Raw genomic sequence first — 27,903 nt, 5'->3', positions numbered from 1 at the left:
AGAACATGCAAAATTCCACACAGGCGAGGCCAGCTTTGAACCCGGTCCTCAGAACTGTGAGGCGGATGTGCTAACCAGTCGTTCACCGTGCCGCCACCTGCATGAAATAGATTAATTCAAATGAATAGAACAACAATGTAGTAACTATAACCTAGTAACTTTCACCTGAATCCTATTTGTTCCTGGTAGTCTTGTCATGTAACAGTGTACAAACACGTTGTAACTGTACTTAAGCAGAATTTGTACCCATCTGTACGTTACTTCGAAAATGCAATTTCATTCAACTTTGACTTTTACTCCATTTCCTAAATAAAATGTATACTTTTACTCCAGTACATTTCCACTAGCCACCATTGTCATTTGTTACTCCAAAGTAAAATCTGAATAAATTATTGATGACAAGATTTGTAATATCAGAAAATTACTGTTCAATAAGTAATATTCTACAAGGTGACTTAAACTTCATCAATTCTCATCAAGTTATTTTCTATTACGGAACGTATACTTTGACTCAAGTTTTTTTTCCCAGATAAGTTATTCAAAATATTGGTTCCTGGATATGACGAGTTTGTTTACAAATGTACCTTATATCCAGGGGGCGTGGTCAGTAACCTTTCGTGCTGACGTCACAGCTCACTGACAACCCCGGCACGTAATCAACAACAAAAAAATGTTTTATTGGTGTTAAGGTCGAACGGAAACACGCTTGTGGTTTTTAATTGTCCCTTTCAACTTTTGTGCAGGTCAGGCGAGTGGGTCAGACACTAAGTACCACTGCAAACTATTTATTTCAACATTTCGTCATGGCGTTAGGAACATTCTTTCCCCGCCGGCTTACGGAAATAGAACGAACCGACCTTTGGAGGACAAGTCCACCTTAAATAAATTTAAAAAAAAAAATCATTGACATCACATCCGAGGAGTCTCCTTAAGAGGCGCCTCGCGGACGTTCTTGAGCCCGAGAGAGAGGCACTGTAGACCGAATAGATAGCTAAGAAGCAACGGGCGGAAGCGTTTTCGTACACCTTGTGGATATTTCGTTTCACTCACCTTCTTTTTGGGGGGAATTCGCCTCTGTTCTGTTCGGTTTTATACCTTACATGCCAAAGCTGGGGGAACAAATTGGACCTACTTCCACGCGAAGCTTCGCGGTTCTCGCCACAGTCATCGGTAAGTACCGTACACCTTTTGAATAATGACTAAACTATATAATATTCGTCAGCTTTTGAGGCGAAAACGTTAGCCGGCTTCGTAGCCGGCTCGTGTTAATTAAAACAATAACTTGCACGTCATTGTTGTGCTTGTGGTAGTGATAGCCGACTATCGTTTTTTTTATAGTAAAAAGAAAATAAAAAAATAAGAGGGTTAGGTCTCTATTATAAAATATATTGTATTTAAAAAAAATAATAATTAACAATAGGCCACTACGAATTGTATGCCATTATGAAACAATATTATTAGGCAACTCCTTGGCTTGATATAACCTCCTTGGTGGCCACTTGGTGGCGATCGAGGTTCTTCTAACGTGGAAGGTGGGCTAACTTTTCTCCAAGAAGAACAGGCATAACTACAGCAAATTTATATTGATATGCTATAAATATTGAAGTTTAAAAAAATGCTCTATGATGGGACATTTTGAGAAATACACACAGATATTTAGTCTTAGTTTACATACTCAAATAAATCCATTGATTACACTCATTCTTATATTCAATATATTCATTGCTCGTTCTCGTTTAGTGTTGCACACCACATAGAGAACCAAATCACACACATGCAGGCATGCAAGGAGACGTGTCGGAGTAAAGTGTGCAAACAGTGCTGCACCCATTGAGCTTTATGTAGTCACTTAATAGCAAATTTATTTTTATTTATTTATTTATTTTAACTTTTACTGCCCCTGTAATAGAAAATCGATGGATGGATAGTATTGCAATGTGTTGCTTCCACCAGAGACAGAACAGTATCCAGCCTCATTATTATAAATGATTGCTTGAATGAGATGCTGGGATTTATTTTATTATTATTTTTTTAAAACATATATTGGTGTAAATGTGGTGAAATTAGAGCGTTGTGGTCTTCATTTGCTTTATCTATGGTGTCATTTATTATGAATGGCTTTTAAGTCTCTTGCCCTCCACGTGGGTGTAAACCTCGCCCCCCTATTGGCTCGTCCCCGGGTGAGCTCTCTCGCCATTGGTCCGCCGTGCAGGGGGTTTGTCTTTAGAGTCGACGCTGGATCATCGGGATACTTTTTGTGTGCGCGACGACGCTCATTGTCGCTCGTGTTCCACGGGAGCCTGCGCGGGTACTATTGTAGCCCTACGTCGCGTCGAGTGTACTTAAATACCGAGAGGAATATACGTGCTTTTGTGTGGCGTGGACGAGCCTCCCCTTTTGTGGTATTCACTCATCCATGTAGCATTGAGCTGCGGGGACACTATAGCGACGGATCGCTCACCTCCACGCCCTCCTCCTGCTCTTCTTATTCTCCCTCGTCGACTCCAACACCTCCGGTTCATCCTCCACCTTCCCGCGACCCACAGGTTATCGGATGGACCAGCATCCCAGCGCCCGGAGCTGCACCAGCCGCGGGGCTTCTTCGTCCTGCGAGGCCGCCCCCGCCGAGCCCTCCATGAACCTGCACATCCACTCCACCACCGGCACCCGCTTCGAGCTCTCGCTGCCCCAGGAAGAGACCGTGGACGGGCTGAAGAGGAGGCTCTCGCAGCGGCTCAAAGTACCCAAAGAGAGGCTCGCCTTGCTGCACAAAGAAACGTGAGTCAAATATTTCACGTTAAGTGTGTATCGTAGTACACGTTTGAGTAGGAAAAATACATTTAGTCTGAGGAACTCTTTCTTGGCTGCAAGGGTGGGAAACGTCCAGCCCGTGGCCCTGCCATGCATTTCTCAAACCATGGAAGAACTGCTATAGAAAGTCTAAATGTACATAATATGTAATCATATTCAACATGCAGTCGATCATTGCATTGTATTTTTACAGTATGGCCTTCTGAGGACTGAAACTGCAATGGAAAAAGGTTTCACAACCCTCATTTAGTGGTAGTACTGCAGCTAAACATGCATAAAATTGCATAAAACATTCTGGCAATGTGTAAATAATCACTTTCAATGTTATTTATGGAAAGACCTTTTGATATGAGTTTTTAAGGGGGTCCAATTTAGAACACACATTCAAAGAGGCTCTCAAATATCGAATCAAATATCCATCTGCCCAAAAGCCTTCCATCCACCATACATATCTAACGACCACGGCATAATGCAACATGACATAATTCAAGCGAGTGCGCACACAATCATACATTGAACAGCACTAAGACATAATGCTGGATGTAACACAGAAAAATGTCAAAAATTAAACTCAACCTCTTATTTTTGCTCATCTTATTCTGAGAGGTATTCAGGAAACAATGTGTTTATTATTATCCTGGTTACATGGATGTGTTATATCTTAGACATTAGGAGCCGCTCTCAGTACGATGAAGTACTAAATATTAAAACTCGGCAGAAGGGTAGATTGCGCAGGTGTACCCAATGTAATTGCAATGGTGTCGCAATTATACACAAGGGGACACGTCGGTCACTGGGAGGGTATTGATGGGACGATGCATTGATTAATCCCTCCCACCTTCTAAACAGGGAGGCCAGAATTAATTGATAATGCTTGGTGCGTGTGAGTGAGAGAGACAGAGTGAAAGAGAGAGAGACTCATATAAGTGTCAATGCAAGTAACCTTACACAAATCCAATTTTATGTAGTTCCATCAGGGATTTTTTTTTTCTCTCTTCGTAACCCCATGTTACATGTCACGGGTGAGTCATGTTCTTTTTGATTTCAGCAGATTTTTGGGTGTGGGGTGTCCGTCGCAGTGGCGCGGAAGGGTGGGCGCCGCCTCGACGGGAATGGTTGTGGCTTTTCTTATTCTAACTGAAGTGAAACCATAACGCTGCAGTATTAGCAAGTGGCTAAGTGAATGAATGAAGGCCAGGTTAAGTGGGGTTTAACAAAAGTGCAGGTGGTGTTATGCAAAAAGTAAGTAGGGAGAGGGGGGCTTTAGAAGATGCAAACAGTATGTATTGTTTTTCTGCCTATACCCGCTCTTGCCCGTTGTAATCACATCATCCTTTAAAACCTGAACCCCCTCCTTTAAAAAAATAAAAATTAAAAAAAATTAAAAACCCTCCTGCCCTTATAACTGTAGATCAGCTAGAAAGTCTGTGCCGGGGGTCTTTTGTTCAGCTGCACAGGGTGAGATTTGGGTCACGCCGGCTTTTCACTCAGCTGTCCATCGCAGGTTATTGTGTCAGTCATGTATATTGCGTCACATAACATGCACCGGAAAGCTCCCTTTTAATGCAGGACTTTAAGTTATTTCACTGATCATCAAGCAGGCTATTTAATTCAAATTGATGTCTTCTGTGTTCTTCATCATTACTTATATGCAGTATATGCCCAATTTATGATGTGTTTTAGTACATTTGGTGAAGGAACCAGCTATATGGATCATAAATCGCACTCCTCAGTATAACACACAACATCAAATGCCGCAAAATATCCACTGCGAGCAATTGTCAGAGCCTCGCTATGCTTGAAATTGAAATATGACAGCCAGTCAATACTTCCCCTTCACCCTCGGCTCTTTTTCCAAACTAGTTTTGTAGTCGGCACGCCCCCGTGGCTGGAGTGTGTGTGTGTGTGTGTGTGTGTGTGTGTGTGAAGAGCGATATTGTCAGCACAGTCTAATTATCTTGTTCCTCCCTGAACCCCGCAGCAGACTAAGTTCGGGCAAACTCCAGGATCTTGGCGTCTCCGATGGGAGCAAGTTAACACTCGTACCGACCGTCGAAGCAGGATTAATGGTGAGGCCAGCCTGCTTATCTGTCTGCCGTTTGAACACGCTGTTAATTTATTCATTTTTTTTAAAAAATATGCCTTGTTTTTCTTCACAGTCTCAAGCATCAAGACCTGAGCAGTCAGTAATGCAAGCCTTGGAGAGCTTAACCGAAACGCAGGTAAGAAGTCAGCATGGTTATTAGAGTTGAATGCTTTGGGAACTTGGTCCTGGTCAGGTTCATTTTCAAAGTGAATGGGAGTCAATAGGTGTCTTCTTTTATTGGTGCTTAAATGTTGAAAGTGGGTTCTTCCCTGGGCCCCAAACTTATCACGACTTACAACATATTCCATATATTGCCATAACACGAACATATACAGGGGGTCCTCGGTTTACAGCGGTGATGTAACACAAGTTTGCAAGTTGGAATGTACCATGTCTATCACTAAGCTTCACTAACACACTAGTAAGGTCATAATTATAGCCCATAAATAAAAAAGTAAAAATTTAAAACAGTAAGTAATGTGGTAACTAAGCGTGTCTTTTAGTGCTTCTGGATGATGTTATATCATGGCGCAAACTAGTTCTAGTGTGCCATTTGTAACTGTCATATGTTGAGACCCTCGTAAACTGACGACGCCTTCATCAAACATGAATTTACTTCAGTGAACATAAACCAAAAAGCCCTTTGCCAAGAAATTTTACTGTGGCCCATGTAGTGGCCCCGGACAACAGTTCGGGAAACCTTGCAAAATATCCTTGATTACCAGATTAAAGCACAGTTAAAAAAAAACAAAAAAAACTGGGCACCTTGAGAAGACATTGTGAGTCATGCACAGTCTCATGCATGTCATCGGTTAACACGCTACCTGTTGTTACATCACCACAAACCTGATTCATTCCTTTGTCAGGTTGCTTGCACCACCTCGTCAACACAACTAAACTGCACAAAAGGAACCACACGAATTACACCAGACCAAAGAGGGCTACTGTGAAAGCATAGTTTGAGCTACTGTATTGTGTGTGTTTGTGAGAAGGGCAACTTTATCACTCCAGCAATGCTGTAGAAAGCGGATGAGCCTCTAAAGCACAAGCCTCTTTCCCTTGTCTTAATCTCCACCTCTTAAACAAGCCCAGTGAGCGTCATGTGTTAAGATATAACAGGGAGCAACGCCCTCCTGTATCCTAGTAATATTTGCGGTTTATATGTGGAATTGCCAGCCCTTCTACCTCCATGGTGATGCGTTCATGTAACACTCACATGTCCAGGCAAGTTTCCAGGAAGTGCGCTGGGGCCTCACTCGCTCATAAACCCTTGCGCTGGTTTGTCCGATGAACACCAGCTTCATGACAGCCAGTTGTGCGGTGGTGGGCCCCGACACTTTGCAGTTAAAGTGAAACCGCTTCACCAGATTCCGTCGAAATGCTTGTACGTCTTTCAGTCCGCATCAGGGTATGACTCAACCTCGGCAATTGATAGCGACATCCAGGTGACCGAGGCGGCCAGGCCAAACACGCACACAGGCGACAGCGTGACGTAGGAAGCACACGCAGTCACTTCCTTTCGCAACGTTGTGTAATTGCAAGATGCATGGAGACGTGTCAGTCAATTTCAAAACCAAAGTAGATGGGGATGCTAATTTAGCAACCTATTAGTGAATTTGGATAAACTGTGTTAGGTTTTGTGGCCTCAAACGTTTGGGTCATAAACTTCTGCCTAGTTGTCAGCAAATGAGGGATAGGCCTTTTTCTTATTTTCCCTAGGTGGCTTTTCCGCCATAGTTTCAGCAAAGCTCTTGAAGCTCAAAACGTCAGCCAGAGAGGGCTGATTTCCCTCCCTCCCCCCACCCCACCCCCGACCCCACAGATCATTTGACTAATATACTACTGTCAGTTCAGAAGAACAGCTTTATGTTGTTGTTTTTTTTTTTGTAAATTGCAAACCTCCCTTTAACATTAGGGGATATAATTATGACTTATGGGATTGCGTGCAGCTCTGCGCTTATTGCACAAAGCTGTCCGGTGACATCAGAGCGCAGTTTGGCCTGACTTAGCTCCCCGATGTGAACTTTGTTGGCCGTGGTGAGGCTGTGAACTTGTAGCACCGAAGAACAAGATGACTTCATGTGTGTAGGTGTGTGTCAGCGGATGGTTGCTCGCACTTGTGAGCAGTAGTGGGCTGCCTATCGAGCTCTTCATCTTTGCATCTTAACTGTCAGTTGATGCATTAACTTTGAATATTGTTCACCCTTGTCTCGATTCCCGGGTTGGCCTCTTACACGCATTAGTAGTCGTGTGTGCTTTTCTGTGGAATGTCTTGCGCTACATTATTGCTGTGCTCATCCTTGTTGCAAAACTAATTACAATAGCACAGTCTGGGTCAATGTGGTCAGTCTGATAGCTGGGTAAAAGGTTACAATAAAGGCATTCAGCAGCTTTAGTGTGTTTTTATCCAAATAAATTGATTCTGCTTTATAATTCATGAAGCGGAACGGGACAATATAGATCGCGCTAAGATTTGATTGGAAAATAGGAACACCAAAGCTTTCCACATTCGACCCCCACCCCCTCTTCCCCTTTAATGCTGGGGCTATCAAAAATCAATCAATGCACTTAGCTCTTAAAAGTGTCTGACACGATAACTGATACCCAAAAATAGCCTGAGGGAAATGTATGCGTGTGTTTGGCAGACTTGGGGCTTGCGGGGGTTAGCTGTGGTAGCCTGAGATGCTAACCTATGAACCTTTCCAGACCTCGCATAGCCCCCTAACACCCACATGCGTTTTCGCCATATGAGTTGGATATTTAATATACTATATTTCCTTAAATAGTGGCGGTCTTGCTAATAGACTGTTTGCCGCCTGGTCGGCAGTGCAAATGAGTCTATTCTGAATTTGCTTTACATGGATAAATAAACTTTAATAAAATGGACGGCAGCCCCTATTAGGTGTAGAATGCATCATCCACTTAAATAGATACTCAAAGTAAGTGTAATTATGTCAGTTCATAGACTCTATTGTTAACACATGGGCGGGTGAACTTCTGAGCCCATTTGGAATGTTGCTAACAAAATAGAAGCACCTACCAAGGCATGTAAACAGACTCTTGAATTAAGTGAGGAGTTTTATTGCAAGTTGTAAAGGAGACCCCTGTGTTGTGTTAAAGATGATGAAGTTATGTGGAAAGGGCATCTTGAACGATGATTAGCCATCCAGCAGACTGAACAGCTTCATGCTGTTTTAAACTTCAATTTTGCTTGACATGAATTGTAAAATGCTAGTACCATTGTCTAATAGGACAACTGGCCCCATTTCCAGATGAGGAAATAAACACCTCCCGTGTATTTGTGGAAATACGGTTTATACAGGTATATAATATATATGAACAAACTATCCATAGTTCAAAGTAAGCGGAATAATAAAAATGGAATTGGTAGGTCTTTATTGAAATGAGTCAGGGATCTCCCAAGCAGCTATCAATTAAACGGACTCTCCGCCTCAGTTTGAGCGTGATGACAAGGACAATCCTGGTCGCCTTTTAATTCCTGCTCTGCCACCTCAATAGAGACTCTATGCATGACATCTAATTGGCATTAAGCGCCTGCCTACTGACAGCCCATCAAAGCACAGCTCTAGGCCGTGCTACTCTCGTCATCAACCTTATATGGTTAGTGTGTACATCTTACATATGCACATCCCAGAAGAACAGCAAGATATATTTAAGAGGATTTCTCCTCCTGTCCAGACTGATGAGACGAGCGATGAAAGAGGCATATTCACAATTTTTGGGCGTTCGTTGGCATCGATGTCCTCTCTCCAACTATTGATCTTGGCATTTGACAGAAACAGAAGGATTATATATCCCTTCTTAGCACACAAGGGACTATTACCTCATTGATGCACATTGATGTTGGAATAAAACCCAACCAGGCAAGCAAGCAGGCAGGCAGGCATCACCCTTACCATCCCCCCGTTGCCCTACCCCCACATGCAGCCACCTCTTTGTTCCTGTCTTAAAGCACCAAACCTGACCAACTGACAAACCCTTCAAGGCATCACAGTGATTGAGGTTTTGTGGTGGACTTTTTAACTCCCCGCACCCATCCTTCGGCTTTCATCTACACGCATCCATTGGCGGACCTCACCATCTTCCCAAATGAATGCCTTGGCCTCGGCTTGGACTGCAAATTGACAAATTTCCTCTTGAATGCTAACAGATTGCTTTGGGAGGAGGCCGTGTTTTTGCCATAGCTGGGCATCCCTGCTGATTATCCCCCCCCCCCCCCCCCCCACACACACATACACATACACATTTGCTGTCCTTGCACACACTTCCATCATCCTTGCACACTTCCTCCTCCACAGGGAGCGACAGATCATGCTCATTGCCATTGGGTCTTGGAGCAGAGTGACGCAAATGAGTGCGATCTGAAAGTCTGAAGAGGAACCTTTGGGGTCACCCTCACCTCATTCCGTTTGCTTTGGCTCCTGTGAAGGGGCAGAGGAGGAAAGTCATTTGGTTACACAGCAAAATATGCTTATTCCTGCGCTCATATAGTGAAGATCTGCTAGAACAGAATATAGAATAACTGTTGTGTGCATGCGTACATCTTGCAAGGGCTCAATTTCTCTTTTCAGTCATGCATCTTGTCTGGATGGTAGTTAATCAGCTGCATTGACACTACTGGAAATCATTATAATTAGATTTAGAAGATGGGAGCGCCAGGAAACTGAAGAATGACTCAATGTGTTGGTCAATAGCATGCCCTCCTCGCCACTCTCTGAAATGAAGGCTTTTTAAATGCATGCATCTTAAAGTTCTTTTCTCTTTTAGAATGGAAATTTGCCCTTTTTTTTGTTACCTAAATGTGAATTAAAATTGAGATAATAGACAATGTTTCGATAATGGCAAGGCCCCATTGAGTCGCTGCTCATGTAAATGCGGCCTTGGAAATAGAATTAATAAGATGATCACACAGCCTTTTAGCACCTGTGTAATCCCCCTTTGTGATGTATGAATGCATCGCAGGAGTGGGGGTTGTCAAAGGTGTGTTTGCAGGGGATTTCGTTTGTGTGCATGGGCCGGCATCCATTTTTAATGTCCGCCTCTTTTATTCGCTCCCGCACACGGCGGCGAGACCAATTTCTCCATCTATAGCCATTGTTTTTGTATTCCACTGGGGACGCAGAGCTTTTGTGATTCGAGTAGCAGACGTCGTGACCGCTGGGGCTGCTGAGTGGGTGGACGAAGGAGGGCAAATTGCATGTATGATGGCCACTACCAAGTCCAATGAGGTCAATTAGGTTGCAGTGTCAAAGAACTTGGGCAAATGACAAATTATTTACAGAACCCCAAGCAGGATTTTGTCTGGGTTCACTGATAATTGAATGACAGCAGCATTTGAAAGTATATCTAAAATTGGAGAAGGAATGTGTGCTGAGTGGTCAGTCCGGGCATGTGTGAATACGTCATTCAAAACAGTAATGGCTTTACACAACGCTGCAGAAACATTTGTTCTTATATCACTACTGTGTCCTGCAGATTTGCATTACTTACCAAAATTTTACATCACAAATCACATATATGCCAATGAAATGTATTCAAAGGACTGTTTTGCCTGTCTAATCGCCCACCACTTGCCTAGCAATGGCATTAGTATTTTCAGTCCTATTTTTTTCAAGTCAATGTCAATGTTTTGACACGTTGTCATGTATGCATGAAACTTTCCAGTGTATTCGTTCTTACTGAATTGATGTCACGTAAACGTATCCTCCATCTGTCATACTGTGTCAACCAATGAGCTCCTGTCTTCTCATATTGAGGCTGCTCTAGTTTGTGTTTGGCTGGAGCCGTGACCACAAGGAGTGGCTTTTGTGGGAACTTAATTTCACCGTTATGAATGCTATTTCCTGACCGTCTCTGTTTCATATCAGGCGGTATTACTCATGCCAGTCTTCCTAATGCGGTCTTTGAAAAGCCCCTGGCTGCTTTTATGATTTGGTGCATGATGCAAGTCATTGATTTTTTTTCTGTCTTCTTTTAAGAGCAAGCAAGTTATTGCATCTTTAGCTGGTCCGTGTTTGCACAAAGACTGTCAATATCGTCCCGGTGCGATCAAACCACATCAGTCGATAGGTGGGTTAATAAGAATGGCTTCGACAGGTGAGCGGCTTTATCGAAACCAGAATATGGCCGCATGAGACAGCCTAGTCCCCTCCTCTTCTCTCCACCCTCCTGTCCCGTCCTCCAAGCCTCTATCCTCTTTCTCGGGCACAAAGCTGCTCAGTTGTTCATGAATGTCAACTAGGCGCTGCCAGCTCCCTCCATCTTCTTCCCCTCCCTCTCCCTTCTTGCTTCCTTATCTCCACTGCTGTACTTCCGCTTAGTGTGCAAAGGAAGAACGACTGCAAATGAGTTCCTTGAACCACAGGGACCCCAATAAATAAAACTGTCAGCCAGAGAAGAAAAAAAGGGAAGGAGCCAGAGGCACATCCTCACTGAATATTTCATCACCCACCACCAATACTCCCTGACACCCTGCCCCCACCACCCGCATCCGCCATTACCCCTTCTCTCACCATCTTCTCTCAATCCCTCCTCCTCTCACTGCCATTATCATGCTCGTCTCCCATCCCTGCATGGCAACCATAGCCTCCCACCAAACAAAATACCAGCACCTAAATCTGACAACACTGCGGTATTTCAAGAGGGAACAGCGTCTTCATGAACATCACCAAGCCTGGGCTAATCACGCGTGTCGTCTTCAGCAAATGTACACCTTGTTCTTCCCTTTGCATATCATGCAGTTGCTGCATGTGAAAGGGAACAATGCAAGGTTGGCTTCAAGTGAAGCCCCTCCGTTCTGCTCGTCTTGAGTCTCTTATAACAAACCACTACAGAAGTTGCTTTTGTAAAGCTTTGGAATTCAAGTGTGCTGCGAGGAGCACCGGTGGGGGGAAATAAAGATTGCAGAGAGGCGTAGGATGAGGAGGAGGGTTTCAGACATGCCTAGAAGCCTCTCTTTTGTTTGACTGTGATGTTCCAGAAAGATCTATCTGGTGTTTGTCCTGACGTCAATGGTAGCCAGCCACATTGGCTCTCTCTTGGCTGGGGTCCTGAGAGCAGACAGGCATGTTTGGACTGGAGCTGAGCTGCTATAGCTGAGACCTCTGGGAATCATTCACTAGCCAGCTCGACAGCACTTGAAAACTCCTCTCCCCCCCTGCCTCATCCCCTCACCGCACACACAAAAAAACACACACACAGAGACTTAACAGACACCCTCCCCTTGTTTCCCTCTCACAGTCTCTGTCCGTCTGGAAGAGCCGTGTTGCCACACGATTGCTCCCGGCAATGCGGCCGCTGGCAAGCAGACTGTGCCGCGTCATCCTCTCTCCCCCCCCGTACCCCCTCCTTCAGGAAACAGGGCCCCCGTTTCAGGTGTTGCACTCGGCAGCCCTCACCCCTGCCCCAGATCCTCAAGCTGCTTCTTTGCGGGCTCCTCGTGCGTGCCTCTGTCTGGATTCCACACCTGAAGATTGACTTTGGTTCTGCTTTGTTTATCATTTGTCGAAATAAAAGTCGAAATGTGCTCTGTTACTTGTGTATTTGCTGATTTTGGCCTTTTGATTTGTTTTGTCTAAACTAAAGGTTGCGGTGGTGCAAGCATGTACGACTGGAGACCCTTTTGTGAGTCAGACGTATCGGTTTGCAAACAATTTTAGCTTGAAAACGTATGTGTGAGGCAACTGTGACAAAAAATTGCCGTAGGAGGTAAAAAATAAAGAGGCAATTTTTTTGTTTTTACTAAACCTAGACTTGAGGTTGGAAGCTTTGTCTACTGAACATCCATCCATGCATTTTCCGAACGGCTTCTCCTCCAGGTGTGCTGGAGCCTATCCCAGCTGACTCTGGACGAAAGGGAGGATACACCATGAACTGGTTGCCAGCCAATCGCAGGGCACATATAGACAAACAACCATTTGCACTCACATTCACACCTACGGGCAATTTTAGAGCCTTCAATTGACCTGCCATGCATGTTTTTGTGACGTGGGAGAAAACCGGAGTACCTGGAGAACACCCACGGAGGCACGAGGAGAACATGCAAACTCCATACAGGCGAGGCCAATTTTAACCCGCAACCTCAGAACTCTGAGGCAGATGTGCTGACCAGTCGTCCACCGTGCCGCGTCTGCTGAACACACACTTAAATATAAATTTAAGAGGAACAAGAGCACCCATAGCACAGAGATTATGGTCAAGTCTTGGGGGCAAGGCCAAAAATTGTGCTTTGTGGCCACTCGAAAACTGCATTTTGTAGACTAATGATGATCTTTAGTTAAACATGGTCCGACTTTTTTAAAAAAGTGTTCATATAATATACACAGGCAACGGTATTCGAAAGACAATTCTGTTTGGTAAGAGTGAGCAGCAGAGCTCGCCAACTACAGGCCTGGCATGCATTTTACAGCATTGTTTTAGCAGGTAACTTTCACTGTCTTTACCAGGTTGTTGCTGACTGAACATAACCTTCAACATGTGCAAAATCAATTAGCCTATCTAGAATATTTATTAGCTAAAAGGCAGTTTAAGGAAAAATTTCCTCCAAACCTGGAATCTCTTCTGGATCCACGGGAACACAATGTAACAAGGTCTTACAACACGTTACAAGCTGATTCGATGAGAACTGACAGAATGATTATTGTCTAAACATGTTAAACTCTTAATTGCTGCCAAATGCACAATCTATATTCGATTTGGATTAAAGTTGGTTTATATTGCACCTCTTGCAATACGTAAGATGTGGTTTCTCACGCTCCAAATTTTCAAGGGGACATCAGTGGAAGAATAACTGCACAAGTGCACTTTGTTAAAAAACAAAAACGGGTTGAACTAAGATGCACACATACAATGATTATGCTGTGTGCAAAGGTAATTTGTTCTTTTTCCTGACGCTCTTGTGCTGTAGAATGAAGGTTTGTTATATAAATCTACCTGTAAGTCCTGTACAAACAAAACAGGCCGCACCAGGGTGGAGCTTGGAGTGATGGCGAGAAACTTCTCAGGAGGGTTCCACCCCATCTTTCAACCTTCCTCTAACCAAACACCAGCTTTGACCCCCCCCCCCACTCACACCCCCTCCACGCCGGGCTTGTGTAATTGACTGTTTTGGGCCAACAATACTTGTTCTCTTGACATCTGCCAACCACCCACCACCTGACCCTCACTTCTAGGATTGCACCTTCCCCCAAATATGTTACGTTGTCTATTATGCCCTTGCCAAAACCCCTCACATGCGGCGCCCAACCCTGTTTTCACACCCTGCCTCGGGCTTGCTGGGTTTGTCATTTTACCACAACAGTGTCATCATGGTGGGTGTGGACTATATCAACAAGACCCTGATAGGCAGCGTTTACACTCTCAAACTGCTGGGTTTATGTTCTTCTCAAAAGCCTCCCCTGTATGCTGATTGTAATCACCTTTTTATTTACTTTTGAAATGTTCCCATGAGCTCATCCTTGTCCTTTCAGCTGCCTTTCCCTTTTATTTATTTTTTTTTTTTTTTGTTGCACGCCCATGTCAATACCAACTTGCAAAGGTCACCCTGACAGTATGGCGTGGCGACGGTCAATAGAGAAATAAATAAGCAGCCCTGGAGTGATTGAGGGCAGAGCCTGCTGATTGACAGGGTTAACCACCGGCCAACATCTCAGGAGCACGCCCAAAAGTCTTGACAGGGTGACACCTGGGCTCTTTTTTTTCCCCAAAGCCTCTTTCACACACGTCAGAACTATAACACATCAGAGTCGGAACAAAAGAGCCAGATTTTTTCTGCCTTTTTTTGTATAACCCAATAAAGCGAGTTGCAGCAACTGTGGGTGCTTTCGCACAGCAACAAGGCATTCCCACAATCAGTTAATTGGATGTCGGGTCTCAAACTTTACCCCCTGGTTCGACCTTTTTGAATATTGCCTGATCGACTTCACCCCCCTCCCATTCGGCGATCGTACCATGTAAGCAGAACAGCAACGTGATATGGGGAAAAAAAAGACACTTTCACAGGCTTGATTCTGCTTTGGTTGCCCCTACATTCCTCCGCTCATGCTGCCTCTCCATTCTTATCCATCATCCTGTTTTCCCTGAATATCCTCCCTCCCTTATGTCCTACCAAACCTCCCTTTATAGACTCAAAGCTTGCGAGCTGTAGGAGATGTTGAAACCTTATTGGACAGACCCATCACGATGCATTTGCGACTGCTAAGGCTTTCAGATGCTAAGAAATCTTTGTGCCCTCTGAGTGACTCTCACAATGAAACACACATCACATGCACACATGGTTTTAGCAACAAGTGGCAAAAAGATGCAGCAAAGTCACATGCGTGCCAAGGCCAAGACAACAACACTTTTGTTGTTTAATGTGAATCCTCTAGCCAAGTTGTGACAAGTCTGCTGTGTCTGTGTGGATTTCTTGTGTGCCCATCCGGGCCACTGGCGGGTCAGTGAATACCCATCGAGACACACATTTGGCCTCTCTTGCTGTTGTGAGTGCTCCAAAAATGGGCATCACTTCCAGATCCGCCATACACAATTGTCCATTTTGTGCGTGTGTGGCGGGTGGGGTGTATTTCCTGGACGGAGGACTGATTTTTCAGGCCCTAAGCCAGAGAGAAGGGTGGCTTTTGTCCGCGCACTGAATGACACTGCTGACTAAGAACGGGCCCAAAGGCAGTGGTAGGCGAGTGAGAGTGGGCTCTGTTTGTGTGTTTTCAAACAGTCAGCCTCATCCAGCAGATGTAAATAGCCCAGTGTTATAGAATGGTGATTGATTGTAGGATTGGCCTAATGTGGTGCGTCTGTGTCTCCATTAGAGTGGGAGCTCAAAGCTCTGTTGTTTGTGCTTCAACGGCTGTCCACTGTTCACTGACAGAAGAGGAAGTCAACGCGCAGGGGAGCTTCTCAGTTTTTGACTGCAACAGTTCTCAGTTGCCTCTGCCAATGAGGCTGTATTCATCAGCCAGTTTGTTGGTAATGGGCATTATTGTGAAATAAACTAAAAGCATGGGACAAGGATGAACCCATTACAATTTGGCAGACTTACTTCGAATCTCATTAGTTTTCCAGTGTAGCGGGGAAATTAACAATCGGTATCTCTTTGACCAGTCGTACAGTCGTCACTTGAGTTTCTGTTGAGTGGATGGACAACCTGCTATCATGTCATGAATGATGTTATTGTTGTTTGTCTCTATATCTCTTTCCTTTCACTTTTGGCTCAGATCAAACCACAAATAAAGTGAAGCACTTTACAATGTTAGTGTTAGTCCATAGTTCTGCAGTTAACTGGCTCGCTGGCTGTATTGAAAATCAAATCTTTTCTCTATAGGTCAGCGACTTCCTGTCTGGCCGCTCTCCCCTCACGCTGGCCCTCCGCGTGGGTGATCACATGATGTTTGTCCAGCTCCAGCTGGCAGCACAGCAGTCTGGCGGTCCGCAGCTCCAGCATAGGCACCTTATCACCCGGGGCAACTCAGATGCCACGATGGGCCAGCCTACAGGACAGCCTTGTCTCCCTCAGCCGCACTCCCACCTCCACTCTCATTATCCACACAGCCCCCACTTGCCTCAGCCAGGCACCTCCTTATCCTCTTCCACGAGCACCTCGACCTTCCCTCTTCCCTCCACACAGCACCAGTCTCTGCCCCCAAGTTACCATCAGTCCCCGTCGTCTGCTCCTCACTGCAACCCAGCCACCCCTCCTCCTCCTTCCCGCTCCCCTCCCATGTCTCATGTCCCCGGGAGTCTGTTCCGGTCTCCTCCCCATCACCTGCGGGACCACCACCACTACCACCAGCCTTCCTCAGGCCAGAGCAGCCACAACATGAGCCAGGCCAGCCCTGTAGCCCCCGTTTTGTGCCCAGAGGTAAACCTGAAATATCATCCTACTATGCATGATGCTGGATTAAAATGTCTGGGAATTGTTGATTGTCGGTAATATAGCTACCGTCTTCGGAGGTTTGTGCCTATGAGAATAGCTTTTCAAAAAATTACAAAACCAAAACATCGAACCAAAATATCTGACCAAATTGCCCCAAAAGTGGAACAGAACTTTACTTTTTATTGTGCTAAACTGTTAACATGTCACGGCCACTGATGTGGGAATGCTGGTTCCCTGCACTAGAAATAAAGATATAGTTTAGGAGTTACATAACTCCCACCTCCAGGTGGTATTGCTGAGGTTTGACTTTTACTCTTAAATTAGTTGCCCAAATTTACATGTTTAGTCCGGTCTTACTTTGTGGTAACTTAATACTGTGTCATTTTAGTGGGTAGTGTGACCCGCAGATACTATTGCTTTTAATGTACATTGTACTCGTACCGGTTTCAGCATCATGACGTAACTGTCACTTAGCACTGGGTGCTCAAAATCTCTTCTACTGAAATTGAAACATGATGATAGACTCAATTTACTCCCATTGATTGTTCCAGGCCAGCTGCAGCACCAGCAGCCCCAGTAGTGGCACCAGTTCCTCAGCGCGCTCCCGTAAACCTGGCGCCATCATTGAGAGCTTTGTGAACCACGCTCCTGGAGTCTTTTCAGGGACCTTTTCAGGTGAGATTTATTGATGGACTGAGCAATAAACATGCACTCCCCTCTTGAGGGTGTGAGCAGGGCTATATTTAGAGATGTGGTGTATTCCTCTGCTTCCTCACTTCTCAGGCACTTTGCACCCTAACTGTCAGGACAGCAATGGCCGCCCCAGGCGAGATATAGGTACCATTCTTCAGATTCTCAATGACCTCCTGAGCGCCACACGCCACTACCAGGGCATGCCGCCGTCCCTCACCCAGCTTCGCTACCAAACCCAGTGCAGCACGCCCAGCTCGCCGTCCCCGTCACCGCCTCCCTCGCCCCCAGTGGTCGGCACGACTGGACTCTCCGCCAAAGCTACCTCGGTGCCCACTGGCAACCCCAGCAGCCCTCCACCGGCCCTTCATCCACTGGTGCAGTGCCAGAGCCAGATCCGCATGTGCAAGCCCCCTGGTGAGTGACTCTACACATGAAAGCATGACATGGAATCACAGGCACACCAACAGGCGCATTAATTCACTGCGCATCCTTTTGAAGCTCTCATGAAGCAAATGTTCCTGCTGTTGCCTTGAAAGACCGTGTGTTCATTTGCAGTTCATCATTTTCTTGATCAGCTCATTTTTTTGCCTTGATAACGTGCCAAAGAAAAAGTGGAATGAAACAACCTAAGAAGTTAGGATAGCTTTTTGTGTTGAGACTGATGAGAAAAGGGGAAGGGGCTGCTTTCCTAAGAAATGCGATACAAGCATCTCCAGACTTGTTCAGTCAGCCGTCACTTGTCACGCAGCAAGTTGGCTTTGTTTATGTGCACCAAGGAGATAGGTTTACCCCTCCCACCCCGGGCAAAGCTATGTTTAGAGTAGATTAGGCTCTGGCTGCTTTAAGATGACAGGGGTTTGTACAGGTCAGGACTAGTAGGGACTGAACAACGCTGGACACACCCATGCCCAAGGGCAGGGCTGGTGCAGGTGCTGCAGTTCAGATGACACTCTTTTAAAGCACCTTTCCGGCCGGAGACACTAGATTTGGAGTGTCAAACAGATGTCCAGCACAGATAACATTGAGCCAGTGTTGTAAGGTTACACTAAGAGAAAACAGCATTGTCTTGTGTGGCCTCCTTATCTCCTTTTGGGGAAATGGTGAAGTAGTCCGTTGGGCTCAGTCCTGAGATGCAATGAATCTTTTTCAATGTTGGCTTTTGTGTGAGTAGAATAGAGGTTCAGTTTTAGCAGCTGACTGACTAAGAGTGTACTGTCAGTTGAGCATCCCCCTTTATCACCCCTAGTGCCCTCAAAAGTGTCCAGTGAACAGTTGGAATAACACAGTCTTATTTTCCTAACTTAAGGAAGACCTTTCCCTCACTGCCTCCACCCCTGTTACTCCCACCCTCCCCTTGTCCTGTCTCTACATCTGCACTCACCAGCCCACATATTGCACCCCCCCTCATATGCTGTCCAAAAACAGCCTCGCCTGTAAAATCCATCTGTCCATCTTCCTCCTATTCACCCTCCCCTGCTTCGTTTTCCATGCTTGTTGTGCATCAATACTGTACATTCTCTGTGTTCATTTGGCCTTTAAATAGATTTATTCTGAACTTCAGCACTGGGGAGTTGTTACAACCACAACACTAAGCCTTCATTCATCATACGGGTGCTGAATCCTGTCCTTTAGCCAGCCAACTGCCCATGGATTGACCATGGCTTCCATTGGAGGAAAAAAAAGAATGGGTCAAAGAAAAGCTTGTCTTGTGGCCTGTTTTGACACTACAGCCCTTGCCCCAACTTCCTGCTCACCATCTAAACTTCTGGGAACTGATATGAATGGGGAACCAGCTGTGCCAAACCCGGTCTGGCTCACTGAGACAATAAACCCTGGTCTCTGGCATCCTGTTTCGTCTGATCTCCTAAGGAAGCCATTGACGAAGCGAGCTTGGGCAACCTTATCTGCCGACACCTGACGGACGACTTACTGGACTTAACACTGCAGCTTAACTCCACTGCACAGCGGCCTGCCTCCATTCAGCCGCAGGACTAACCAGTGGGTTCCGTCTGCCTAAGTATGTGTGCACACTTATACTTGAGACAGGCTCTTGAAAATGTCACATAGCTCTGTTCTCTCCAGAGAGCCTTTACCCTTTTCCACTGCAAGTTCATGTACGGGGAGGATAAGACAAGCGTAAATAAAAAAGCTTGACACACTCCGTCTCAAACGCCTGGTTAAAAGCTTGGATTCATTGCTCTAGTGAAAGGAGTTGCTGAGTTTGAGGATTTTTCAGTTTAGGACTGACGGCCTGGCAGGCTGATTGTTGGATAAATTCCATTACTTGGGAGGGTGAACCTCCCTCCAGCCCTCCTGCCCAGTCAACACCATTGTGTAGGGGCCAGGGACAGGGGCTGCATACAGGGCACCAGGCTGAGCCATTGTAGAGTAGAGGAAGGGAGGGCTTTGGGATTATAGTGCTGCCTTTTACTCCTTCTCCCACTGCAGCTGCCTTAGTTCAACACAGGCCCACAGAATAGAGCTCTGAAAGCTCCTGCGCCCCCGTCCCCCACCTTCCGGATCTCTTCACCCCCAGTTGTCCCCTTTAGATTTGTCAGGTCACATTAGCGTCCAGGGCAAACCAAAGGGGAAGGGCGGGTGAGGGAGAATCTGAGATATTTTCCTCTCTGCATTTAAGATCTGACGATCTTGAACTGATTGCATCGCACCTGTTATCCATCGCTAAGACCCTGCACACACGTGCGGCGGCAGCTCAGTGAGCTCAGCGACCGGTGACGCAGTATAGCGCGGCGCTATCGAGCGAAAAGGCAGTCAAGCACATCAGGTGCCCTTTCATTGTCGACAAGCAGAGAAGAAGTGGGAATGCAAATGAAGTCTATAAGTCATTGAAGAGCATGTGTCCCTGCAGGGTTATCAGTGGCCTTTCACTTGCTGTCACAACGCTCATTTTAGCCCCCCGTTTATGATCGGCGGTGCATCTGATTGGCCGGTTAGCTGTTTTGTACAACAGAGCTACATGGTTTCTCAGGTGGCTGGCATTGGCAGCTCAGAATATCAAGTTAAAGTCATTTTACTGTACCAAAGAAACCTTCAGTCCTTGGTTTGATTGTTTCTGAATGTTAGTCAATAAAGCCAGTTATTGCTTACCTCTTCATTGCAAACTTGTAATGATTTCAATCATTAAGCTCCATCAGTCCTTGTCCACAAAGGTTTAATTGAAGGCCCAACAACATATAAGAACTCCATTTGGCTTTGATTCAACTTTTGTGGATAGGGACTCACGTTGCAGTCTCCCATGGATGACTGAGAATTTACAAAGACATGAGAGTCCTTAATTATTGTTTAAGTTCATCTTAATGCAGCTTTGTTTGGTTTATTGTTTACCAAAGTAAATCAAAACCAGAATATTAAAGCCTTTGTTACACCAGCCAGAACAGGTTTTTTTTTTTTGCAGAAGATTCTATTATACTACACACTATGTAACCTTCCAACAAATTCCAAAAGAAGACACTGTAAACATAGGACTACTATAATGGCGGACATCCAGCATTTCCGTGGTCTTCCCATTTCATTCCTGTGTGACTTTTTGTCGACCGATCGGCAGACTGCAGCCTCGCTCCACCCTTTAGGTGTTGGGTACTAAATAGTTTCACAGTATCTGACAACTTCTGACACTGAAAAGGCAAAAACTGTATTGAGCTCCCGGGTCATAAAAGAGGTTGCTTTTAGCAAACACTGTGTTAGCTGTCCCCCTTCTTCGTCTTTTCTTCTCTGGTTACCACTCCCCAAATTTCCCAAACATACACTTGTAAGATCAGGCATCATATCAAAGCAAACAGCCTCGAGCATTGCCACAAATGAACACCAATCTTAGTGCCATTAATAAAATAAACTTCCATGTTACCCTTGTGTCTTGGTACTGCATCCCCTCAATTATTTTACCCTCCTCCAACTCCTGCCCTTCTCCCTTGATTTTGATGCAGGGCTGGGCTAACACATCGGTTATTCATAGATCACTTCTTCTTCTTCTCCTACTCCTCCTCCTTCTTCTTCTCAGTCTCTGTGGCTACCACGGGGCTTCTGTCAAAATATAAGCGGACAAAATTTAATTGTTTGTCTCTCCAATTCACTTCCTATTTCTCTCTGAGTCCTCCAAGGGTATTGTGCTCACGTCAAAACTCCACAGTCAGGCTCTGGGCCAGCCAGCCAGCATGCATGCATGCATGCATGCATGTGTGTGCGTGTGCGTGTGCGTGTGCGTGTGCATGTGCGTGTGTGTGTGTGTGTGTGTGTGAGCATGGTCTGTCCCTCTTAGCCAACCCTAATAATAGCCCTACTGTCATAAACATAGACTGGAGATCCCTGCGGCCAGCTGTGTCCGGCCCAGCCGCCCAGGGCTCCGGTAGTGACTCTGATGAATGGTCACGCGCGCGCGCACGCACACACACACACACACACACACACACACACACACACACACACACACACACACACACACACGCACACTCTCACACTCACTTTGGTGGCGCTCCAAGCACATTCCCTAAACACTTGCCAAGCCAAAGGCCATAGACCTCCTACTGCACCATCAAACTTCTTTTATACTCTCTGTCGGTTGTATCAGCGACTGCTTGTTAGAAAGTAGAATTGAATGTGTGGCCATATTTTTGACATAAGGGGAAACAGGAGGACTGGAGAGGGAACAAGAGCCTTGCTGTGATGTATAAGAGTGTCACATGGAGCTGGGGCAAAGGGACAATGGTCTGAATGTAGGAGACCCCCTGCTCTGTTCCTTAGAAATGTCCTTTTAACATCCTTGCTGATCTCCAGCAACCAACGCCAGCAAATTTCCCATTCACAGTGGCTTGTATTTATAGCAGCAAAGGAAAAAGGCTCAAGGGGGGAAAAACCAAATGAAGCCCATGCTGGGTTGACAAGTCATTTCGATGAGGGTAGAGCAAAGGAAGACACAATCGATTGGGGAAAACTGCCACCGACGGCTGATCCTTTACCCTCCGCCCTCCATCCCCGCTCTGCCCCTGGGGGAGGAATTCCTTAACCCTCCCCTTCAGTGCCCTTCCTCACACTGCCCCACCCAGCAGCATCCCTTGGGCAAAGAGAGGAGGAAGGTGGAAATGAAGAGGGAGGTAGTGGGTGAGGTGGGGGCGGTGGGCTTCGGGTCAATGAGCTGAAAGTAGGAAGCCATGAAGGAAGAAAAAAAATTGAAGAAAAAGCCAATCTCCCTGGCTCTCTCGCTCTCTCTCACTGCGTCCAATTTCCATTCGCTTGCATTTTCTATTGAAAGCCAATAGCGTTGTCCTGCGCTTGAGATGGATGGCTGCACTAGAGCTAAGGTTTAATCAATAGGTCTTTTTAATTTGCCATCGATCCACGTTAAAAGCTACTGCTGCTGTTGCTGTGTGTGCCGTGTACGTGTGTGTGCATACACTTTCGCCCCCTTATTGTGTGTGTGTGTGTGTGTTTATATGCGCAAATATGTGATGCCGGATCAGAGCCACAACTAGGCGATGGCCCGCCCTCTTTGCTTTATCGACATGGGAGCCTGTTATTTCATTATTTAATTCTCAGACAGATACGAATGCAGCTGGCTAATAGATTGTGGTTACGCCGCCTACCTTCCTTCTGAGCCCTGTATACAGTATATATAAAATCTATATACTGTACGTGTGTATATAAATGTGTGTGTGTGTGTGAATATACTGCTTAAAATGCATATCAGAAAGCATCTTTTTTATGTTACATGGCAGTATTACTGATTTTCAAGTCAATTATTGTTGGACCAGAATGTTGGCTCCTAACTAACAGAGTCATGGTTAACGAAAACAAATACACCACACTGGAATTTTTCACCTTTTGTTTACAGTCCAGCCTTGGTTTTTTATGATTGATTCTCAGTGCGATAAGGCTCCGCCCACTCAGTGATAAGCTGCTATTTGAAGCCTGATAATGCTATTTGTAAACGGATTAAACGGATGGATGTTGTGGTCATGTAAACGTATCCTTGGTGACTGTAATAAACTCACATGGTGCATCATGCTTATGATAAGACAGGCAACGCTCTCTTTGAAGGTTCTGAACTCCTGTTTCTATGTCAATACTGTTTTTCCACAAAATTGTGGTTTGGCTAAACCTTTTGGTGCTTAAAAACCTGTACAATTTTTAGTTGTCTAAGTTATAGATGTCAGATTTATACAGTAACCTTAAACTTGTAATTTTAGCGTATTCTGGATTAGACTTTTGTCTTCCATAACTACTTCAGGTGATGACCCTCCGGCGCTTCCCATACCGTTGTTGTGTGGGATCCTGGAGGCTGAATAAAGTATTGCAACACTACAGTGTACTTACGCTCCACAATTTACAGGAGCAACCAATAAACGGTTGGAAGCAATGATACTATTGGTATTAACAATATGTAGTATTGTTTCATTTTTTTAAGGCGAGGCATCTCTGTACTTTTGTAGTACCGGAATACTGTACAACCCTTGCAAGCAATAATAATATCCTATTCTTCCCACAAGAAAGAACAAGAACAGGAACCCAGACAAGAAACACAAAACAAACTCTAATCAAGCTGTGGATGCTGTTTATTTACACCAAATTGTGTGATTATTATTATCCCCCCCCCCAAAAAAAAACCCCCATCTAACTCAGTTTTCTTCTCTCCTGATCCAGGTGACCGAGTCCGGCAAACGGAGAACCGCGCCACCCGCTGCAAGGTGGAGCGCTTGCAGCTGCTGATGCAGCAGAAGCGCCTGCGCCGGAAGGCCCGGCGGGACCAGCGCGGCCCCTACCATTGGCTCCCCAACCGCAAGGCGGGCCGCAGCAACAGCAACAGCAGCATGTCCAGCGAGGGCTCCCTGGACCTGGACTTTGACGACTCCGTGTGGAAGCCCGACGTCAAGGCCGACTTGAAGTCCGAGTTTGTCATGGCCTGAAAGGAAGAAGGATGTGCAAAGCAAAGTTCGGGGGAGTTTGCAGCGGGCAGGGGAGCGGATCAACAAGGGGGCAGGCATGAGTGTGTGATGATAGGAATGACCCCCTTGTAGACTTCAATCACATTATCCTTCACAGCAACAGGACTTAGTCTGATGCTTGGATTTGGACTCTTCACGTACGGTCTCATGACAAAGATGAAACCTTGAATATAAGCATAGCAGAATTCCGTGGGTGGTGGTGGTATTTTTTTGACGTGTGTGTGTGTGTGTGTGTGAGAGAGAGATAAGGCACACACTGGACAGTGACTTAGAGCTCCAAGTGGACTTCCCAACAGGACACAAGCACCAGATGCCTCAGTGTTCTCTCCCAAACCGCCCAACAATGGCAGAGCCGCCGAACTCTTTGGAATATTGCGATGGGCATTCTTTACTGATCTCCAAACTCACTCGAGCAGTCCGCTTCTGACCTGTTACAGGCTGGTTCAATGTTGTTTGTTTTTTAAACATTCTATTTTCTGAAGCAGAAAAAAAGATGTAGCATTGTTCACAAAGCATTCAGGTTTTCATAGAACAGTTCAAAACGTTGATTTGCACAGGATATTGATTTCTAACTAGTGTGCAGAAATAATATGGAAGTATTGATATCAACCTCAGTGATCGTAATGATTTAAGGGTTGACAGAAAGTGCTTTAGATGGGGGATTTTAAAATCTTTACAAAAACGAATTATGACATTTAATAAGAAAAAAAATTGTTTTTTTATTTTATAAAAACCTTGCTGTTTTCCAAAAACAGCAGCCGTCTGCGGCTTCGTGGTTGACTACCAATAAACATCCATTCAGTCGTTCATTCATGATGTGGTTCATGAGTTCACAGCGGTCTAATGACACGCAACTCACAACCCAAGTAGTTTATGTACATAAATGTGACGACTGGCAAAGATTTATTAGACTGTGTGTTGTTCGTCCCCCCTCATATTTGTTGTTTTCTCCTAGGTTTATCCAATCAGCTAATTATATCCCCCTCCCTCACAACCATTTTAAGTTCCTCTAGCAATTATATTTTTATGGACAAAGTGTGGGGAAAAGTGTGATTAGTTTGTTACCTAGTGCCTCCACCAGGACATCCATGAACATATCACAGTTTTGCTGCTACACACCTTGACAAAAAAAATGAAAAAAAAGTGTCAGGAAGCGTTTTCTTTGCATGCGGATGACGTGGGGATGAAATGGACAAAGGAGAGCAGAGGTGAGGGTTCACATGCATGAATTTTTTATGAAAATAAAAAAAAAAAAAAAAAAAAAATGCTGCTTTTGTTAAGGTTTTTGTCATTATTACTTGTGCGTGTTCAGGGGGAGGCAGACAAAAAACTGTACTGAAAGTATTAACGGCAAACCAGAACAGATGATTTTAAGTGTGACACCCCCCCCCCTCCACTGAACCATTCATGTTAAGTGACAATGAAGTTGGAACCTTACGACGCAACCAATCCCCCTGCCCCACCCCACCCTCCCTCCCCCCCCAAAAAAAACCCACCTAGAAACTATTAAGCCCTCTTTCATGCCAGGAGACCGAGGATCATGTATGGACGCATTTGCGGAGACCCGAGGAACCAGCGGAATGTTTTCCACGGAACTTTGTCCAAACTATCGAGCGTCCCGCCACGATTGCACTCCCAAGAGGTTGCAGTGAGAGATTACCTTTTTTGGGGTGAACCTCATCTTTTTGTTAAGTGGCCTTACCTTTCACTAAGAAATTGGAGACAATGGGGACGGGAATGTTTGTTTGTTTTTGTGTCGACTTGTCATCAAGGCACCACTTTCATGGCCATTTTTACACTGCCTGTATCAGCCCACGTTTGTCCACCTGCTTTTTGTTTTTTTGCTATTCTCTATAAATGACACAAAATGGAGGTACAAAGTCAGAAGTGGCAATTCTCTGCTTTTGGAAGTAGTGTCCCAAAAAACCCACAAAAAAAAAAAAAAACCTCAAACATCCTTTAGGAGTAGCAACGGAGGTGGGACAGACCCCGTGTAGCCCATTTTACACGGAATGTACAAAAACATTTTTCCACCTTTTCCCCATTCTGTATAAACTGCAATGACACGGAATAGGGAGGCAAAGTCAACTTGGCAGTTGTCCACCTTCAGAGGTAATATTTGCCTGTAAAAGATGACATGTTTCCTCCTTATTCCACCATTCTGTTTAAACTGCACCGATACGAAATACGGAGAGTAAGTTGGCTTGTTGGCTGTCCATCCTCAGAGGTAGTGTCTGCCTAAAAAAGGCCACCATTTTCCTCATGTCTTTTTCGTGTAGTTGTTGTATAGGAAAAGTCTCCTACACGGACTTGGATGACGGAGTTGTCTCCGCAATTATCTGCCTTTAGAGGTATTATGAGAAGCCCCTCTTTCACTGTCTACATGGGGTGTCGCCATTTTTCCCCTATCTTGTGAAAGCCAGCACCTGTATAAACTGCTTTGCAATTTTCCAGCTTTGTAGTATCTCCCTGTAATAGCCGGCATTTTCCTTCCCTTTTTCCCTGTCGCTGTTGTGTATAAACTTCATCAAAACGGACTTGGAGGACGTTAACCTGCCCGTGTAGTCTGTTTTATACAGCATGTAAAACCCCACATTTTCTTAATTTTCCGACTTCTGAGGAAGTATTAGATCAGCGTGTGAAGGTATTGCACAATGCTGTCTCTCTCGACCTTTCCCGCCTTTGCTGGGCTCCGTGTAAAAGGCAAAGGTGGATAAATAGTGGGTCTTTTTTTTTTTTTTTTTTTTTTTTATAGCAGGATCTGTGTAAAAGTGGCTAATGTCTCCCAAGGACACGGGGCATGTGTTGTTTTGTGTTTTCTAGCTGGTGGAGTCTCTATTCTGTCAAGGCTTCTGTGCCTTAAGTGTTGCCCTTGCTGTGTCGATGAAAAGTTGCGATGTTCCTCAACGGCTGTCTTCATTTCGTCATCCCGACCTCACATCCCTGCAAAAAAAAAAAAAGGGTAAATTTGAACTGATCACGCTATTAACATGGCACGAAAGAGCCAGAAAGGTCCTGTGAGGACCACATGCACTTCCTGTTCCCTCGGATCCAACATTACCAAAAGGACAGTTTACCCGCCCGCCCCTCCACTCCCTTGTCAAATTCTATTTATTTTCTTTTTGTATATCTATGAACTATACTCTGTGTGTGCCTCACTCCTGCGTGAAATTGAAAAACAAGACAAATGATGATAGAGCATTACAGAGAAGGATACAAAAAACAAACATTGTCAATGAAATTCCAGATCACAACAGTTTCAGTTGCCTGTTCTTTCTTGTAGCCAACTATTGAAATTGTACCAGATTCAAGAATACAATTTACAATGTTCTAGCTCTAGACCGGTGTAGCACATGTGTGACTGTATTAATTTATGAAACCAAAATGGTAACTGTGAATTACAGTATTTTATTGTGCATTTTTTTCTTTTTTTTTTTTTAAGTCGGGGGGGGGGGGGGGGGGGGGGG

General features: G+C 45.1%; 1 protein-coding gene across 2 annotated transcripts; it reads left to right on the top strand.

The window, feature by feature from the left end:
• Positions 1 to 691: 691 nt before the first annotated feature.
• midn (midnolin) lies at positions 692 to 27,409 on the top strand. 2 transcript variants are annotated; one of them, XM_061683354.1, is made up of 8 exons: positions 692 to 1,170; positions 2,547 to 2,778; positions 4,793 to 4,880; positions 4,971 to 5,033; positions 16,236 to 16,772; positions 17,339 to 17,462; positions 17,571 to 17,894; positions 24,135 to 27,409. In XM_061683354.1, exons 1-8 carry the CDS (start codon positions 1,101 to 1,103, stop codon positions 24,395 to 24,397), a joined length of 1,701 nt encoding a protein of 566 aa, XP_061539338.1. In that variant the 5' UTR covers positions 692 to 1,100; the 3' UTR covers positions 24,398 to 27,409. The 2 variants fall into 2 exon arrangements, with proteins under 2 accessions (XP_061539338.1, XP_061539339.1); XM_061683355.1 differs by having other exon boundaries at positions 1,095 to 1,170; positions 2,423 to 2,778.
• Positions 27,410 to 27,903: the final 494 nt, after the last annotated feature.

The sequence above is a fragment of the Phycodurus eques genome, chromosome 8 (assembly GCF_024500275.1).
Source record: "Phycodurus eques isolate BA_2022a chromosome 8, UOR_Pequ_1.1, whole genome shotgun sequence".
NCBI lineage: Eukaryota > Metazoa > Chordata > Actinopteri > Syngnathiformes > Syngnathidae > Phycodurus > Phycodurus eques.
Note: the sequence above shows the minus strand (reverse complement) of the source record. Positions and strands in the feature narration are given on the sequence as shown.